At 34.4% G+C, this 18,767-nt stretch overlaps 1 protein-coding gene across 3 annotated transcripts; it reads right to left on the bottom strand.

Moving 5' to 3' along the window:
• Positions 1 to 9,133: 9,133 nt before the first annotated feature.
• On the bottom strand, positions 9,134 to 13,971 carry LOC122015718 (peptidyl-prolyl cis-trans isomerase CYP23-like). 3 transcript variants are annotated; one of them, XM_042572739.1, is made up of 9 exons: positions 13,816 to 13,971; positions 11,261 to 11,374; positions 11,042 to 11,190; positions 10,451 to 10,523; positions 10,279 to 10,368; positions 9,855 to 9,894; positions 9,587 to 9,669; positions 9,486 to 9,517; positions 9,134 to 9,349 (listed from the first exon to the last, which is right to left on the bottom strand). In XM_042572739.1, exons 1-8 carry the CDS (start codon positions 13,930 to 13,932, stop codon positions 9,497 to 9,499), a joined length of 687 nt encoding a protein of 228 aa, XP_042428673.1. In that variant the 5' UTR covers positions 13,933 to 13,971; the 3' UTR covers positions 9,134 to 9,349; positions 9,486 to 9,496. The 3 variants fall into 3 exon arrangements, with proteins under 3 accessions (XP_042428673.1, XP_042428674.1, XP_042428672.1); XM_042572740.1 differs by having other exon boundaries at positions 9,134 to 9,327; XM_042572738.1 differs by lacking the exon at positions 9,134 to 9,349 and having other exon boundaries at positions 9,377 to 9,517.
• Positions 13,972 to 18,767: the final 4,796 nt, after the last annotated feature.

The following is an 18,767-nucleotide window of genomic DNA, read 5'->3' as shown; positions in this document are numbered from 1 at the left end:
ATTTAAAGAATAAATCAAGTAATTTTAATCAAAACGACACCATAACTATTTTTTGAACACTTTTAAAATGAAAAAACCTAACAATATATAAGTTCATAAACAAATTATTTTCTTCAAAAAAAAAGATAAATACAAATATGATACTTTTAATCAAAATTATTGGTCATATAATAATTTTGTTAAAAATAGTCCTATAATTTTCTTCTTAAGTTTTCAATTTGAATCAATAAATACAACTCATGCAAATTTATTTACATTTTGAAAGTGATCAAAATATTTTAAAATGACCATAAAGATTTTCAAATTTTTTTAAATTTAAATAAATAGGTGATTATCGAAGTTGATACATATATATTTATTTTAAAAAATGAATAAATAAACAGATGGTATATATAGATATATACACACATAAACACGATTTCTTTACATTATTAAATTTCTTTTATTCACTCTCCTTCCGTCCTTTATTTAAAATCTATGGCTAGGTTTTTAATTTTTCGACTTTTCTAAATCTAAATTTCTCACTCTTATTCTCGCTCCTTTCGTTGCCTTCTTTTGTCGCTTTCGCTCCTGCCAGCAAGCAAAGCAAAAGAGAAACAAGCTAAGCACAACTTATAGTCACATGCTTATTCTCAAGCAAGCTAGAAGCTCCCCAAACTGTCACAACAAATAAAGCCGACGCTACATGTTGCTTAGCACCCCTCTCCAATCTCGGTTTGTAATCTCTCGACTTTCCCAAATCTTACTCTTGCTCCTTCCTTCGCCGTCGTCTTCCGTCGCACTCGCTCCTGTCGGCAAGCAAAGCAAAGGAGAGACAATTTAAGCATTAACTTACAGCCGCATGCTTATTCTCGAACTGGCTGGAAGCTCCCCAAACTGCCACCACAAACAAAACTGACGTTACATATTACTTAGCACCCCTCTCCATTCTCGATTATAAGTCTTTCCACTTCACTATTTTTAGCGTTGTATAATATTTTTTTTATTAGGATTTATGCTACAACGTACAAGCCCTAACTACCGGTGGCGGATCCAGGAGTTCAAGTATGGAGGGGCGATCATAATATGGGATGAGTGTGGCTAATTTTTTTTTAAACAGTCAATTAATTATATGTAATCAAAAAATATTTTTTAAATAATTTCGCATACAGCCTACCGCCATGGATTTATTTCGTTCAATTACTTAACAACACCTTGAATTAAATTCTCACGATTAGTAAAGATGTAGGTATTTTGATATTTCCAGTACCGACGGGTAAAGCAATGAGCTCGTTGCTCAAGTACAAGTCGTCATCCAAGTGCACCTCAGCACCACCAAGATTATTCACTCCAACGATAAGCGTCGATGATGACTTTCCCAATGACGGTTGTAGAATTCACTTTTTTTGGTCGGATCCATCCTGTTTTTGTAATATTTTATTTTTTCTTAAAATAGAATATTTTTTAAAATTAAATATAAATAATATAAAAATATAAAAATTAAAGTCTCCAATAAAATTAGGCCCTGGTCAGAGGGTCTCCGGCACTGAAATTACTTTAACATTAGTCAATTAGTTTAGCATTAATTCAAACTATTTAATATAACTTAATTACAAATAAATTTATTTTAATAAAAAAGCTATAATAAGACTAGCATAAGATTTTTTTTTAATGAATAATAATGGAGTACCATTTTGCTATTGATAACAACAAAAACAAGACATCTTTTAGTTATTTATTTTTTACCTGAGAAAAATATTATTGGCTCTATCAAATTCATACAAATTTAGTAATTATTTTTCATTTTTTTTATTTTAATTTTAAAATTTTCCCCATTTTAACGTGGTATGGCAGTAGGTGGGCTTCCTCATATTCTTTCGTTGGGTTAAAGTGCGCCGACGGCATTTTCGGAATCAACCTCCGACGATAGTTAGCTACTTAGTTACCACAAAGTGTAGCAGCTAACTGTCCAAGTAACTACTATAACATCTAACAGCTACTTGATAGTTAGCTGTCACAATGTACAAGCTCTAACTACTACAATGTATAGTAGCTACTTGGACAGTTGTTAGCTACTACAATGTATCGTAGCTATTTGAACAGTTAGCTATGACAACTTGTAGCAACTACTTGGACAGTTAGCTCAACGATGAAGTATAATCTTTTTTGATAAATTTTAAATTTTCTAGTTATAAAATTTGCAAGAACCTTACTAAATATCATTTCTCACTTTTCATAACTAATAATAAGTCGTTTCATTTTAAATTGTAATTCTCTCTAATCATAATATATTTTATATATATGATTCTAAATGATCTATTTAATATAAAAAAAACATATGTTATCTTTATTGGACGTCCGTCAAGTGTTTATGACATATGGATAGAATATCTACATAAGTTAATCATTTTAATGACGTTATACACAAGTCCTTTGAAAGTAAAGAGAGGACAAAAAAGAGCTTTTGAAACATACAACATACAATCTTACAATATTAATAATCTTTTTTGATAAAATTTAATTTTTTGATTATATAATTTGCAAGAAACTTACCAATTTAAGTCGTTTCAATTTATCACAATTGATTCAATGGTAAGTCATTTAATTTAAGTTGTAATTCCCTCTAATCCTAATATATTATTAGGATTTATGGTACAACGTACAAACCTTAGCTACTACGACGTATAATAGCTACTTGGGCAGTTAGCTATCATAACATGCAGCAGCTACTTAGACAGTTAGCTTCCACAACATGTAGTAACTATTTGGACAATTAACTGCTACACGTTGTAATAGCTACTCAGACAATCCAATCAACCTTTTCTTACCTATTTTTAATTTTATAATTTGTAGGAAACTTGTCAAATATTATTTCCCATAATTCCTTTGATGGTAAGCCATTTCAATTGAAGTTGTAATTACCTCTAATTCTAATATATTGTTTATACGTGATTCTAAATGATCTATTTAATGTAGGGAAAAACATATATTGTCTTTATTAAGTGTTAACCGTGTTTATGACACCTAGATAAAAATATCTACACAAGTTAATCATTTTAAGAGCGCTATACACCAGTCCTTCGAGAATAGAGAGGATGCAATAAGAGCTTTTGAAGCACGATAAAAAAATCTAGCATTTACCTCCTTACACTTCTTTACATCGAGAGGAAAAAAAGTTTATGTGCATCTTCAAATATAGTATTAAGTTCAAATTCAGAGAGAAAACTCTCGAAGAAGACTGAAAAATTTAGAAAATCGAAAGATGCATTGGAAGAGATAGAACAACCGTTCGGTCAAAACTCATTGATTGAGCTAGAGGCATTGGATTTCTGAAATTTTGGTATGGGATAGAACGGGTGAGTGTATATTTGTCCTTCAACTATAGTTCTGAGACTCACACAAGAAGTTGTAGTCGTGTGCCAAGTGACACGAACATTGGTGTGAATCTTACAAAAGCAACACCACGTTGGTGCCGCTCTTGCAAAAGCAGCATTAATGTGACCTTAGCTTTCGATCACCAACCTTAGTGTTGGTTTCCTAAGATCAGCACCAACGTGGTGCTGATCTTCTCAGACTAGCACCACAATGTACATAAAGATTCAAATCATTTGGAGCAATGCTAGGAAGGTCTACGAAGAATAAAGGAGAGCATATTCAGACTCCTGTGATCCATATGAATCCAAAGGATTTGAAATGAGTCCGATCAGAGTCCTCTAGGTCCATCAATGGGTTTTAACCGAAACCCATTAATTGAGCTAGGGTCTTTAGATTTCTGAAATTTTGGTATGAAATGGAAAGGGTGGGTGTAATGAATATATATATGTCCTCCAACCATAATTCTGAGACTCACACAATAAGTTATGGTCGCATGCCAAATAACACGGACATTAGTACTGATCTTGCAAAACCAGCACCACGTTGGCACTGTTTTTGCAAAAGCAACACCAACGTGGCCTTGACATCCAATCACCAAGCTTGGCGCCGGTTTCCAAAGATTAGCACCAACGTGGTGTTGATCTTTTCATACCAGCACCAACATGGTGCTGATCTTTTCATACCAACACCACAATGTACATAAAGATGTAAATTGTTTGGAACAACGCTAAAAAGGTCTAAGAAAAATAAATGAGAGCATATTCAGACTCCTGTGATCCATATGAACTCATAGGACTTGAAATGGGTCCGGTCAAAGTTCTTTAGGTCCATCAATAGATTTTGACTGAAACCCATTGATTGATCTAAGGGCCTTGGATTTCTGATATTTGTTGGGACCTTGACCTCCGCTAGAGGGAAGGGAGGGGAGGTGAATAGCTCCTTACCCAAATCGTCGCTTCTTATGTATTCGTTAGCGTATCGGAAATACAAACAAATACAAGTATGAAAGCTAAACCCTAATAGACAAGAAAGAACATCAAACATCACACATTCATATAATGTGATTCAGAGATAACTTACTCCTACTCCACGGCGTGTCTGTAAGGTGGACGATCTCTATGATCGTTCGGTAGATCAATCATCGGAAAACCTCCGACTAGCACGATCTCCTTGTGGGTAGAGAAACCTCACCACACTTTTGCTCAAGAGCACTTGGGAGACTTCTAATAGACTTTAACCAAACCTATTTCATCACTAAGGCCAACCACCCCGAGCTATATTAAATAGAGCTCGAGAGGAAAATACCAAGTTGTTTTCTCATTACCAGTCGACTGGTCACACCATCAATCGACTGGTCTTTTGTGAAATTCGACTGTTACAACCCCAATGGCTCGATACCAGTCGACTGATGTCAGGATCAATCGATTGGTCCACTTGGGTTGAGAGAACAGAAGCATTATGTTCTCTCCCAATCCAACCACCATTCGATTGGTAAACCCTAAACCTAGGGTTTACCCGAGTACATTCTTTCATGCACTCGTCCTCGCCCGCACAACCTTGACTTTGCCTTCTAGCCTCCTCCATCAGTCTTGCATCTGTTCAAGAGCTTCCTTCAATCTTGTCCTTGTTGTCAGATCTTCTTTTGCCAAGAGATCGCGCCTCCAAGACTTTAACCTTTGTCAAGTCACATTTAGACTTACTTTGCTAAAGCAACATGCTTGGACTTACACCACCAAGACTCGCCCTTGGACTTTTTCTTTAGCCAAGATCTTACTTGGACTTTCCCCTTTGCCAATATCCCACTTGGACTTTTCTTGTTGTACCTGCATTATACACACTCATAATGCATATCAAATACAACAATGAACATAACTTAAATCTTTGCCCAAATATCAAAATCTAGAGTCACACAGATTGCTCCAACACTATTTTGGTATGGGATGGAAGGAATAAGTGTATAGAATGTATATACGTCCTCCAATCATGATTTTAGGACTCGCACAAGAATTTATGGTTGCATGTCAAGTGGCACGGACGTTAGTATTGATCTTACAAAAATAGCACCACGTTAGTGCTGCTCTTGCAAAAGCAGCACCAACGTGGCCTTGGCTTCCGATCACCAAGCTTGGTGCTGGTTTCTAAAGATCAGCACCAACATGGTGTTGATCTTCTCAGACCAACACTACAATGTACATAAGATTCAAATCATTTGGAACAATGCTAGGATGGTCTAAGAAGAGTAAATGAGGGCATATTCAGACCTCTGTGATATATATGAACTCATAGGACTTGAAATGAGTCCGATCAGAGTCCTCTAGGTCCATCAACGAATTTTGATCAAAACTCATTGATTGATCTAAGGGCCTTGGATTTATGTTATTTTGATATTGGATGGAAGATGTAAGTGTATGGAATGTATATATGTCCTCCAACTATGATTTTGAGACTCACACAAGAATTTATGACTACGTGCCAAGTGACATGGACATTGATGTTGATCTTACAAAACAAACACTACGTGGTGTTGGTCTTTCAAAACCAGCACTAATGTTGCCTCTTGGGTTCTTCAAACTCAATATCCTATTTCAATTGCTAGAGTACATTTTATAAAAGACAGTATCAATGTCTTCTATCCAATAGTATCATTTCACTGTCAATATTGGTAGAATTCACATGCAGAACTGAGTTTCATAAAAAATTATAAACTTTTGTTAAAAATACGACAGATACAAAATATCATTCAAGAATTAAAATTACAGTTTTACAAATTCCAGTTCACATGAGGAAAATTGTCTACATGTCGACCAAAAACAAGTCAAATGCGATGTCTCACACAATTGTAGATTAAGGAAACACTTCTAATCCTAATACTAAGATAACTTCAACTTAGCTAGGGTATAGGGCATGTTCGGTCCTCATATATAAACTTGTGTGTAATGTAAATCAATGTAAGCAAATTGTATTAACCATAAAATAATAAATGGTTTATACAAAATAAATTTTCTCATTCATTCTTTATATCAGAAAAAAATTTCAAAGTCTGTATTTTTTGTGAGCTTGAAAATATTTACATTCGGATACACTAAAATAGAATTATAAAAGGCTTAAACCAATCTATTCTTAACTAATAAAAGACTTAATTTTCCATATGTAATCATAAAAAATAAGAATGTTCTATTTTTACATGAACATAATAAGTTAGCAATCTTATATAACTAAAATAAACTCTGATTCAGAACAGATATCATATAGAAAAATCATAATATATTTCAATTTGTGAAATATAACTAGCAATAACTTATAACTATTAAATGCAATGTAAAATAGTTTAAGTATAGGGTTGAAATCTAACATTGTGATTGACGTACAAGATATAACAAGTAATTACAGGTCCTCGTTCTCATCAGTATTCCAATTCTTTACAAGATATGAACTCCAATTCATCTAAAGAAAAATTCAAAATAATTATTTCATCAATCTCAAGTTATAATTTAGTTAATGAAACATTTTATTGGTAAGCAAGTTGAAGAATACAAAAAATCAAAATAATGTTACAATATTATGCTGATCTTTGCAAATCAGCACCAACATTGGTGTTGGTCTTTCAAAGTCAGCACCAACGTTGGTGCTAGTTTGCAAAAAATCATCATCAACGTGTAGTCAATGGGTTTTTGAAAACCAGAACCAACATATAGTCAATGGATTTCTGAAAATCAATACCAACGTTGGTGCTAATTTATAAAGACCAGTACTAATGTTGCAATTTTTGAAAACCAACATCATCATGTTCTTCGAAATCAAGCACCGTGTTCTTTGAAATCAAGCACCAAAATATTCTTACAGTGGGTTTTAAACAATTGGTTCTTAGAAACTATGATGGGTAAAAGACAAACACTCAATATACTTTTACGTCCTTCGGAAACACAAGTAAAAAAAAGGAGAGGAAGATGATCAATATAGGTGTGAGCGAAAACCCTAGCCCCCAGGGCGTAGCGCAGACGATGGGCGCATGACATCTCTGGCGTAATTGCTAGGGGTCGATTCTAAAAAACTGACGACCTAGAGTTTACCCCACCATGCGCTTATGGCATGTATACCTGCATATACCTCCCTCCATATCCATGAAGCTGGCACTAGGGGGGCCGCTAAGATAGTGGATAAAGGGAGCGAAAACCTTAACTCACTTGGCATGAGTTGAGAGCTAAATAAAATGACCTGTATATAAGGTTGAAAGCGGAGGAAGAGAGGAGCGGATGAGCATCAAAGAGAATTTAGAGCTTTCATTTTAGGGAAGAGAAAGAGAGGAGCAAATGAACGACGCAAAAGATTTAGTACTTTCACTTTAGGGAAAAGAGGGAAGCGAAGGAAGAGAAAGAGCAAAAATAAACTTAGAAAGAGCAAAAATAAACTCATACAAAGGAATACAAAGAAGAGAGAAATTAAAAATAAATAAATTTATATCATATCATCGGCCCACGTATGTGTACTGTCCACGGTCGTCCATATAAGAATGGGAAGAATATGCACTATTACAAAACATCGGGTTATACCTGCTTCTAAATTTATAAAAAGCTTAAAATAATTATTATAGTAATCTTTTTGACCCACATTGCTATTGTTACCTTTGACTAAAATTATTATTATTTTATCTACATTTATATGTTTTTTAAATATTTTTTTTCCTAAACTCGTAAAATCTGTATCATTTTGATTTCTATTACTTTTAAAAAAATAAAACTTTTATATTATATACTTTTAAAATTGTTATTCATTTAAATCTTTTTGAAATTTTAATGTAAACTGAAATCACTTCGCTTTATTATATTTTATAAATTTATAAATCATGTATAATTCTAAAGATAAATGTTCTTCCTTTCTGCCTATCGATAAATTTAAAATATAATTTATACACATTCATTCAGAGGTCAAAGGTCGATCTTTAAAATCATCCCCATTAAAATTCAAACTTTGATCCTCTTGTTCTTTGAGTGTTTTACCACTGCATCACATCTGTGAGAATGATTTACCTGAACGAGTGTATTAATCTTCGGGCAATCAAATTTAGAAGGACAGGTAAATTTGGTAGAAAATATCAAGATGCAAAGATTGGGTTGAAATCCTCTTATCGGTCCCTGCACGGATAGTTATCTTGTGGGTCCAATCTAGTGGGCTGCCCTTAGGCTAGATAGTTGCTCCTTGTACCAAGTTACATGGAGATTCTATCTATCAATGATAATGGTGGAGCACACCAACCAAAAAGTTCCTAAAGGTACCTTTGGAGTAGTTGAGCCTGACAAAAATGGATTTGAACGTGCACATTGCCAGCAAAGTGGTCGTCCACATGGGTGCAAGTGTCCAGGTTTGGTATTAGGTTTTGGAAGAAGGCTACTAGAGTTACTCTTCCAAATTATCAGATCTCATTTTGTTACGGGAACCTCCTTCGATGGACAACATTGAGGTTCATGGTTCGATCGATCAGATAAGAAAATGATTTCGAAAGATGAGTTGTTTTAGTATTTAGACGGAGAAAAAAAGGTCCATATGAGCACAATTTAGCATTTCCCAACCCGCAAAAGTTGGCATGTTAGAGAAAGCAAGTTTACTAAGGGAATGGAATTACCTTAGGTCGCTAATCTATGTGGCCTTGTAGGTTTTGAGAGATATAGACAGTAGTATTTCTTTTCATGTAACCGACATAGTTATGCCGTGTCCAATTCGAATGGTCTGTCTTATTCACTCCCTTGCTCCATTTGGAGCCACCGTTTAGCTACTAAGAATCTTCAATAACAATAAGCATTTAAGATAGAAAATCCATGACAGATGTGAGATGACCAATCTTGGATACTTGAAAAAGGAGTAGCAAGCTTTTCAAGCATGATGCATGACTTAGCTCAGACACAATTTTCTAATTACTGAACTTACAATTCGAGTTTCCGCTTGATGAATGAACTCCAACTTCAGATCAGAAAGAGTCTGTACCAATCCTAAGATTAAACTGAAATAACCGTTGATTTGGTCAAAATTAAGGTAGAATAACACATTAGTTTTTTACCATTGTCTATTGCATGCAAGTGTTTTTAGTGTATATCATACATAAAGCAAAACCTCAGATGTATACGATCAACACATACCTCCTGTCAGTCTACGAGAAACACTTCAGTCTCTGTAGATTAGAGATGAACAGTTAGTATACAGAAGTTTTAGGATTTAGACACTATTATTTGTCACCCACCTGTCTCTCAACTTCCAACAGAGATTCAGAAAGCTTTCTCTTCAGGATTTCCTTTTCCAGTTCGCAACTTTTGTACTTGGTATCTGAAGAGGGAGATAAGCCAACTATAATTCCCAGCATATGCAGTGACTTTGTACAAGAGATGGATTACATGATAGCAATAATTAGTGCAAATCGATTGAACATGAACTAGCGATTCATTTCTGTCGTATAAAAGCAATATTTTGACTTGCAGCAACAAATGGAGGAAATTTTGGTCAATTCTCACCATAATAATGAGTTGACAAGATGGTTATGCGCTCCACTGGCTGAAAAAGAAAACATGAAAATGTTACTACACAAGCATAATAGCATTCTTGAACCGGCATATGTAAGGGTTCTTTTGTTGTGAAAAGGGTCCAGAAGAAATTTGGTGTTCCTCAAACTGTCATATTTCCTCGAGTTGACGTTTTTCAATTTCTACTGTATATGGGTTTCTATACGAGGTACATAGAGGAACTGCCATGATACAAAAGGATGAGAAATATATTTTATTCTATCACATCTTAGGCCTACAAATTGCGAGGTACAAGGATAATAGAAAAAATGCAAATTGTGCGTCAACTTGGTAGATCGAACAATATTGGATGGACCAAAAGTTACAACTAGCCTGATTTTCAGATTGCTTATTTGTTAATCAGTGGAGAATTTACCATAACAAAAATCCCTTCACGCCGTGTAGGAAGCTCTTCCAGTCTGCTTAATGCCTCATCACCTCTAGTCAATTTTCCAAAGATGGCATACTAAGGTCATGTAAAATCAGAAATAGTGGTGAGAAAATATCAATTTGTTTGAAAATATAAAACTGTCCAATAAGCAAAATACCTTGCCATCGAGGTGAGGTGCATCTCCTAAAAGGATAGAGAATGAAGATGAAGCACTATCAGGATCAGAATATCTGAGGAAGAATAAATCGAATTAAGATACATTAAAAGGGTTAAAGTGTAAAACATGGCTTTGCACTTTCCATAATAAAATAGCTTGTCCTTAGTACAATCGTTCCCTTTGTCATCAGCTAGGTCTTAAGAGTAAAATTACGATCAAGTTGTTTGTGTTCCTAGAATGCATAAAGACAATAATCAAAACAACAGTAAGCGAGAGCTAAAGATGAAATTCACTACACATTCTTTAAATAACAAAAATGGATAAGAGATGCTACTCATCCTCCAAGCTTGCTCCAACAAAAAATAAAATAAAATAAAAACAATGACAACAATCTTTATCGGAACATCATTTAACAATATGCATTTATGATAATTGAAATTTCTAAGTCAAACTATAAATAAGAGGGAAAATGCATACTTTGGACAATCCAAAAACAACAATCAGCAACAAATACAAACACATTTTTTTCAATCTAAAGTCTAAACCCTATAAGATGAATTGAAGGCAGATGGACATTTGATAATAAGTTACCTTCCCATTGAGAGGATGCCTCTTACATGTTTGACTTCACTAAATTCACCAATAACAGTTTTCTCAGCTTCCAACTTTTGTTCTTCATTCAAAGGAGCACTTCTGCCTCCTACAACAGCAGCCACTTGTGCAACAAAACCTTTATCAACCTACCAATGACAATAAACTTGGTTACAGAAGAAATATCTACATAAAAAAGTGGATTAGTAAGGTCACTACCCGAAAGAAGTGATTTGTGTTATAGCAGCCAAGCCGCACAAGCTTGAAAATATGCTCTACAGTTTTGGGAGCAACATTAGGGAAAAATCCAAACTCAATGTCACCATAGTTTGTCTGCACAAGAGATAAAACAATTGTAAATATTACCTAAACACAAACTGAATTTTAATTTAAATTACTGGAAAGCATAAAATTAATTTAACTTTAAAACAATGTTTTAAAACATAATGACAAAGAACATTTTCACAGTGAGAACGGACAAAATGATGAATATTGCATAAAATTTTATACAGGGCACTCTTAAATAATTTAGGATAGTCATCTCGATAGAAAAGTAGTTTAGAACCAAGAAAATTGATAAAAGATCAGACTATTCAAATGCTTGATCCTTTGAGCTCAACTGATGCATATCACAAGTAGGGCACTACCAACAAAAGCCTTCCCAAACATGAAAAGAAAATTGATACTCGTTTTTTGAATCAACAAAGAGAATAACTCAAAAAGTCAACAAGCACATTATATATTTTGGCTACCTTAGCTTCTCAGACATTTTCACATGAGACAACTACATTTTTACGAGAAATTCAAGGAAAGAAAAGATATAAATAATTATGATTGGAGCTGGTTTTTCAACAGAGCAAGAAGCAAGTAGCTTTTCAGAATATTAGGTGCCACGATATCACTTACTTCCCCTTGTCATCAGTTTAAGCGTATGTAGTTTTTGAGTGTTTGTATTCCAGCCACCAGAGGCCGTAAGATCTAGAAAAGCTCTCTATTCCCACTTTAATCTCTAACCCACTACTCTTTTTTATTCCTCATTGACATGAAATTTGCTGCAACCCATAGTTTCCTAAGAGAAATCACACTGAACATAAAATATTTGTCTATTTTTTACTGATATACAAACATACAACCACACTTGTGAATACTTACAGAGCTTAACAATTTTTTATCCCTTTATTGATAAACCAAGCCACAATATCTTTGACTAATACATACACATTGAACAAAATTCAGAGTGATTCACTCATATGAATAAGATTATTTTCACAAGAGTAACGGTATTATTCTTTGAATTTTTAAATTTGCTGCTCTGATAGACATATTCAGTAGACTAGATTATGATATATACCAATATATTGATCTGTTTTAGTTAGATTCTCATTAGTTAAGTTACAATCAGTTCGGTTTCACAGAAATTGAATCTCTAGTATGTTTATTCATATGCTAATTGATTTTAAGCCTTAATTTTGTTTAATTAGTTTCTGCATGATTAGAACTTTTATAAATTATGTCTGAAGATAGGTTGATTGATTATCCTTAATTAATACTTGACTGCATCCTGAACAACTTTAATTTTTATAGCAAGTGATCATCCCTAATTCCCTTTTTCACAAACAAACAGACAACAGATTGTGATGAAACTGTCCTACAAAGGGTAAAAACTAATAGACCTAATTTCTCTAAATGGACAACGGATGAAAATGTGACTTATCATACTTGGATTAATTATAGCCTTAGGTAAGATATCTTCATTTGAAGCCTTTAATTCCAGAGATGTCTCAGCTCCTTCGACCAATAGTACCTCTGGCAAATCCCAAAAACCTATGGAGTTCTAACTAGTTGTCAAAACTACAAAGGAAATTAAACATCTCTGCAGAAAATAAATTCTTAGTTGTTTATCCAACAGCCTATATAAATGTATAAAAAATACTGGAAGATACATAATTTAGGGCAGTGAAAAGGTGGTAAGATTCACTTCCTTTGAGTTCAGCAAATTCAAAATTATAGACAACGTTTCTCATTGATGATTAGATCCACACATTCCTTAAAATATGAACCATCACATCCACAAAAATCAGAAAATCCTAACGGGATCCTTCTGACATGTATGTAGAAGGCATACAGATTACAACTACAAAACAGAAGAATATCATTAATATAATAAGGATAAAATAATTCAAAAACCACACAGCAAAATTACCTAATCCAATTCTTATGCCATTACATTGGTGCTTGTTTACGACTAACTCTACTCTTTCTTTTTCTGTTTAAATAAGACAAAGTTTTCAACTTGTTCCATATAGATTTTTTTCTTCTAATTATCCATAAAGAAAGACTAGCGTAACATTCATTAATTTAGGAATGGATGTCAGGGCAAAACGATTCAAACGGTGGTAATATTTTCCATACGCGTGTATCTATCAGAATAGTCTGTATCAGCCTTTTGTTGAATATCTTGAACGCTTTGTACTCGAAACAATCTGAGGCAAAGCTATATAAGATCATGAACATTAAGAAATTGAACAAAAGGAAAAGTTCATTATTTGATCTGATGGAATAAATCAAGGAACTTCCATCAATGTCATCGGCGAGAACTTGCAAATGCATGGACGAAACAACTAGCTAACCTAGTAAAGTCGACTATTCCAACACAAAGAAACAATATAATCTAAGTATACTGAGTGAAGAAAAAGGAGATTATGGTTAAGATCAAGATCTGCCCACTGTCCCTAACAACATGAAAAATTGCAAGCGAAGAGGGAAAACGGAACCTGGAAGACGACGCGAGTGGTTCCGAGAGCAGGATCAAGGAAGGCGGAGGCTGGATCGACGATGGAGAAGGAGAGGTAGAATAGCAGGAGAAGCGATGGGAAGCATCGGTTCTCCATCTCGTCGCCGCGGTATCTTCCAATTCCGAAGATTTTCCAAATTTGTTTTTTTCTAATCTCCAGTTAATTAATTGCTCATTTATTAATCAATTTGGCCCCTACAAAATAGAGATTATCATTTATAGACTCAAGAAAAACGCAGAGCATGCATTTGGCGTAATAATAAAAACATTAGAAAAAGGTCTTCTGGAAATAAAATATTCGTAACTTCCTTTTACGTTGCGTGTATAATATAATATATTAAAATTACATTAAATTTTTTATAATAAAATTATATTAATTAAAGTATTTTAACATTAAATAATTAAAGTAGAATAATTAGGGTAAAGTACTGACTTTTGAAAATCTGAAAAATCTGAATTGTTTGGATTTTTTAGTGTCACCCTAGAGAATCCTAGCAACAAACTACTGTAACGGGCTTCCCTACGAAAAAAATTAATTTAATATTATATTTATCTTAATAAAAAAAACTAAGAAAAGTATATTTTTTAATATTGTCGGCCTAAAATATTTATAGAAGCTTCTTTGATCATAGTGTTATCAATTCTAAGATGTGTGACTAAAGAGAACTATATTTTTTTACATAAAACAACCAGAGAAAATTAATGATGAGACGTCGCAGCTGAGTCTCGAACTCTAGATCACTGATTGTTTCGCTTGGAATTACTAATAAATCTTGGAATTATTTTTAGTATGAATAGAAAAAAGGATATTAACGTAAATTCATTTTAAACTTCACCAAAGTTAGTTAGTAAAGGGGAGAAATTTTTAATAAAATAATAAGATATATGTTAGTAAAATAGTATGATTCAGTCCAAGTGTATAAATAAACCAATCGGTCATCTTTGATGTATTTATTTATGTTCATTCATATAAAATTAATTAAATAAATAAAAATGAACAACGATACGAGTTTAAACCCATATATTCAATTTAGTAATATTCATAATCAAGGATTATTGTGAAATATGTTCATTAATATGATAAATAAATAAATAATAACTTTGAAAATGAATATACAAACTTATATTATCAAATTTATTAAACAAACTTATTACACATAAATTTAAACTTAAACTGAGAAGTCAATAACATCTCGATAGCATAAACTTTCACGGAAAATTTGATAACATCTAAATAAATCAACTTAAACTTGTAAAAAACATCAAATAAAACTTAGCAATCTTTCATTTCAACAATTTAATTCAATTTAGACTCGATTAGCTTGAGTGGTTATCTTCTCAAATAAGTTTAAACGCCATCAAACTTACTTGTTTACAACCCTTAGAGACAGAGAAATGGTCAAAACACTTAAAATGATCTACAAGTGATATGCATACAAATAAACGGCCCGTGGCTAATCCATTAACTTAACTTGCTCTTTATATATATATATGTAGACAACAGAAATACAATTCAGGTGAGCACACACTTCCGCTCGACCAACCTCGAACTAGCCTTCTAACCTCCTCCATCAACCTTACGTCCCTCGGATATCTCCCCATCATTCACGTCTTGCCTTCAGGAGCTTCGTTCGGGCTCATCTTAGTTGTCGTGTCTTCCTTGCCAAGTCATACCAGGACTTACCTTGCCAAGACCACATGCTTGGACTTACACCCTTTGCCAAGATCACACTTGGACTTTCCGTTGTCTGGCTCCTCGCTAGGACTTCCCAATTGCCTGGCTCCTCACCAGGACTTTCTCCTTTGCCAAGATCACACTTGGACTTTCCAATTTGCCTAATCTCTAGTTAGGACTTCCACCACTGTCTAAACTCCAGTTAGGACTTCCATCACTACCTAAACTCCAGTTAGGACTTCCATACGCCTAACCTCCAGTTAGGACTTTCCCAGTCAAGTCTCCTGTCAACCTTGACCTACTTGACTTGTATTCTCATCAACCTGGTCAATCCTTTGACCATCTCCACAACTGGACGATTGCTCCAGCAATCTCCTTATATTGTCAAACATCAAAATTTTAATCCTGACTCAAGCTTGACTCAACTCAAGCTTAGTCAAACTTATCAAACTTGACCTAGGGAAATTGCCCCAACATTTACTTCATCCGTGTTAGTCCTAGGATGGGTTGGCAGGGGCGCTAGAGACGAGCGCTTCGCCTTTTGCTAATTGCCACTTTATTGAACTGTGGGGGGTTTGAATCGCAGGGTTGACAGCTGCATAATACCTTCCCTCCTGGGGACTATTGCGTACTTGATTTACCTATCTGTATCTTGTTGTGGGGCCAATGATACTAAACCGCTTAGGATGAGTGAAATCATCTTTTTTTGCTTCCTTCTTTTATTGAACTGTGGAGGATTATGAACCACATTAACTCAAACAGAATATTTTTTGTTGGTGGATTTAACCTATGTGTTTGCTACCTCTAGCCATGGCTAGATCATCATCAGAAATTAGTATTACCAGTTATGATACTGGCAATATGATCTTTATGGTAAGTTAACCAGGTGGTAGAGGTGTTACAAGCATCCATATGTTTGAATTGCACAATAATTGGTGGATTACTCTGCCTTATCATTTGTAGACAGGTTTGTAGGTCAAATTAATGCGTTGGAGAGTTTTATGATGATTTGATTGCAAAGTAATTTAAGACACTCTTTATCAGTTACAATTCTGCCAAATATGGGCAAATGCCTATTTGTCTTACCAATTTTCTTATTGATTTTCCTTTTATTTTTATGACATTTCCTTGATTCACCAGATTGCAGCTTTGCTGTAGGGACCAGATTTATTTTCAACATCACAATAGATTAAGAATAATTTCCTTCCAAAAACTCTTTCCTTGATTCTTCCATTTCGAAAACGCCACAACAAATTATGTCTGTATCACCTACATTTCAGTCTCATGAACCTCCCTTGCTAATGTCTAACCATTCTGTGGAATGGAGCCTTACATCTGACTGTGCCTATTCTGTCATACCCGCATAAAATGTTTTACTTTGGATTATTTTGTGACTGCACAAAGTTAAATTATGTGGTTGGAGGGTGGTTCATGAGAAAGATTGTGCAAGAGTGGCCTACTCATGTTTTTCCTACCCATTCATCATCTCACCTCTTTTTATCCTGTGATTTTTCTCTAGTGAGGTTGATCACAACCTTTTGGCTGTAATGATCTTCCTACATCAATTGATGAATGTTCAAACCTCCCTTATGATTGTGACCTTCGCAAGATAAGCAAACAAATCCATCATCCTTGGCTGGACTTAGGAATGTGGAGCAAGCTTAATAATCACCTATTCCCTCGCTTTCCAACATTCTGAATGGCTACCTATGCTTTTTTGGGTTTATCCTTAGATTAACCTTTTAAACTTATTATCGTTTATTCTCCCTCGTGGGATTCTGTAAATCTTCTATACATACTTTTACTATAATACATGGGTGGATTTTTGCCTTCCTCTCTCTATGTTTCCAATTTTGTCGAGTACTCTGATGATGCATTCTACTTCTTCTACAATTATAAGTGACGAACATGTTCTTATATCAGGCTGATGGTCTTTCTTTATGTTCGACGTGAAAAACTAGTCACTAGTAGTTGCTATTTGTGCATTTGGTCAAACTAACTAGTACTTACTATAAAGGTTTATAGTATCATTTCACTGGAGTTTTGTTCTCTGATTGAGACTATATGGTTCAGATACCATGGCATAGTGATACCAATATAGTAAGCATCTTGTATACTAACTATACTGATACAAAAATGAGTATTGTGCATCAGATGCAAGCATTGATTCTTGTAGAATCTTAACCCTAATTTGCCGATTCATAAACTATATAATGTTCATAAGACATTTGATATTGAATTGATTCTCTAAATGTCGTTCAAAATACCTAAGATAACACCTGGTGTTAGTTTTGCACCTTCTCAATTAGGATATAAATGGATCTCAGTTTGTTTCTCAAACTCCTACATCATTCCTCTTTGTTACTGGATAGGTGCTTCCTTTCTGGTCCTCTCATTTTATAGTGTCTATTTACTCCCTATGATTAATTGAAAGAATCAAAGAATGAGTTACGAGCAAAGAATCAGCTTCCTACCTCAGTTGCTGAAAATGTGTCAGCACGGGCTGCACAGTGACTTATCTATCTATGATGGCACAATATTAGTAGGTTTCTGTCATGCTGATCGTAATCATCGATTGGATACTGATCGGCATTTGAAACAACGGGTTTTGTATCTCACCCAGTTCATCTCCTGCTCCTCTCTATGATGCCACTACACCATTCTTTCTTAGTCCTTATCAAGTTACGTGAGAGATCTTAACACTTTATTCTAATGAGCTAGCAACTGTTCTTACAAAGGCAAAAAAAAAAAAAAATCTACTTGTACTCTTGGAATTTACTTTGTTCATTTTGTTTAATATTATATGCTCATCTTGAAGTCTGAATTTATAACTTTGCTAAGCTAATGGATTGAATTTTTAAAATTGTCTTCGTCCATGTTCAGGCCAAATATAGTGGACGGTCAAGCCACCGGTCAACAAACGGATTAATGTGCATGCTCCTCAGAGATCGTCGGTGAAGGGGATGAAAGAACCAAAAAAGCACTCCAAAAGAGGGTTAGAATGATGTTAGAGAGGAGTCTCGACAAGTTACTCCGATGCTCAAGTTAAGGTTTGTTTAAGGGAGAAGACTGGCGTAAGGACAAGTTGGATTCTGTATGTACATACCTGTGCCCGTAGGAGTAGGCGATCTTTTAAAGAACTGTAAATGTGCATGTTCTCCAGAATATTCGTTATCGTTGTCCATGTCTTCTAGGATGCTCACTGTCGTTGTCCACGTCTTCCGAAATGCTCGTTGTTGTTGTCCACATCTTCCAGG

The sequence above is a fragment of the Zingiber officinale genome, chromosome 8B (genome assembly GCF_018446385.1).
Source record: "Zingiber officinale cultivar Zhangliang chromosome 8B, Zo_v1.1, whole genome shotgun sequence".
Classification (NCBI taxonomy): domain Eukaryota; kingdom Viridiplantae; phylum Streptophyta; class Magnoliopsida; order Zingiberales; family Zingiberaceae; genus Zingiber; species Zingiber officinale.
This window is presented reverse-complemented; position numbering and strand designations above follow the sequence as displayed.

Excerpts from the sequence above, each read along its gene's own strand:
- LOC122015718 (XM_042572739.1), bottom strand. The coding sequence starts at position 13,932 with ATGGAGAACCGATGCTTCCCATCGCTTCTCCTGCTATTCTACCTCTCC. Across the intron at positions 11,375-13,815 it reads CCACTCGCGTCGTCTTCCAG|ACAAACTATGGTGACATTGA; the intron begins GTTCCGTTTTCC and ends TCTCTTGTGCAG. Across the intron at positions 9,518-9,586 it reads TGTTGGAAGTTGAGAGACAG|AGACTGAAGTGTTTCTCGTA; the intron begins GTGGGTGACAAA and ends TCTAATCTACAG.